Below are 1213 nucleotides of genomic sequence, written 5' to 3' on the forward strand. Positions count from 1 at the left end.
CCCCCCCCCCCCCCGTTTTTGGGCTGATCAGAAAATGTATCCAATCTGTGACTGTTAACCGACCCGACCCGGGAGTTTTGTGACCCGTTGCACCCCTAAGCTGTAAGCATCACATCAGGTATTTGTTCAATATGTTGCCATGGTGACGACGGTGCTTGGTTACTGACCCGGGTGCAATTGTTGGCCTTGGGCTCCAACTCGGTGACCTTTGTGATCTGCTTGAGGAAGTCGGACTCCTGCATCCCCGGCTGGGAGCCGCGGCGCTTGAACTGCGCCCGCGGGTTGGCCAAGATCACCTGGAGGTTCACCGCAAAACCTAAGGGAGAGAGAGGGAGGACGACAAGGCAGCAGAGAGGGAGCAAAGACAGAGAAAGGGAAAGGAGGTTAGCCTGCATGGATTTAAAAACACATAACGAGCCTATTATACTCACAGCAGCAAATGATAGCGCATTAGTGTTTCTAATAACTATGATACGGCTGATATGAAATTCCTTTACCACAGGGGTCTGCCATTCTCCCGTGATAATTGCAGTATAGATGAGACGATAAGCATGAGAAAGTCAGAAGGAAGTCAAAATGCTCATGATGCCAGTGTGTTGTAGCAGAGGTGGGGATTAATGGCTGGCTTGCAACCAGATTTAATCAACCTGATTAGAACATTTGGAAACAGTGGGAGAAAATGTGACACTATGTAATTACTCTGGAAGACATTAGCTATCCTCCAACCAGCCATACGTTTGAAGGTTGCAAACAGATTCAGATTGTGAGATCAATGTGTTCACCCTTGTGTTGTCCTTGGGTCCAATTTGACCCATTTCTCAAGTTTGTTTTTTTATAACAGAAATGTGGGTTTCTTTTATCCAATTCAATAGCCCAAAAATAACTTGGATGCATGGATGTATGCTATGTTGTACACAAACATACAACGCAGGTAAAATACATGATTACTTATTTTGATTTTTGGGGTGTTTGATTAAATTTGATAGCATTTGAAAAAAAAAAAATTAAATGGTTTTAAAACCTGACTAAACACTGACATAAACCAGTCTGTGATGCACTTAGCATCCTGTTATCTTAACACAAAGCAAAAGAATTCATCATTAGTTTTTTAAAGTAAAAGATTAGTAGTAAATAGAACTAAATGTTTCGATCCCTTTCGTAGGAAACTCTTGACAGTAGCAGTCGGTGTGGAGTGGTGAAAAGGAGGGTAAGG

General features: G+C 43.0%; 1 protein-coding gene across 2 annotated transcripts in view; it reads right to left on the reverse strand.

Annotated features, from left to right (window-relative positions):
- b3gat2 (beta-1,3-glucuronyltransferase 2 (glucuronosyltransferase S)) overlaps window positions 1–1213 on the reverse strand; it is a 134068-nt gene that overhangs the window by 56265 nt on the left and 76590 nt on the right. For both annotated transcript variants that reach the window (XR_004333734.1, XM_032527496.1), the window contains exon 3: window positions 168–316. Coding sequence is in view for 1 of the 2 variants with exons in the window: in XM_032527496.1 (XP_032383387.1) it covers window positions 168–316 (149 nt within the window). In the remaining variant the exon portion in view is untranslated. The remainder of the gene's footprint in view (window positions 1–167; window positions 317–1213) is intronic.

Source organism: Etheostoma spectabile, chromosome 10 (genome assembly GCF_008692095.1).
Source record: "Etheostoma spectabile isolate EspeVRDwgs_2016 chromosome 10, UIUC_Espe_1.0, whole genome shotgun sequence".
NCBI lineage: Eukaryota > Metazoa > Chordata > Actinopteri > Perciformes > Percidae > Etheostoma > Etheostoma spectabile.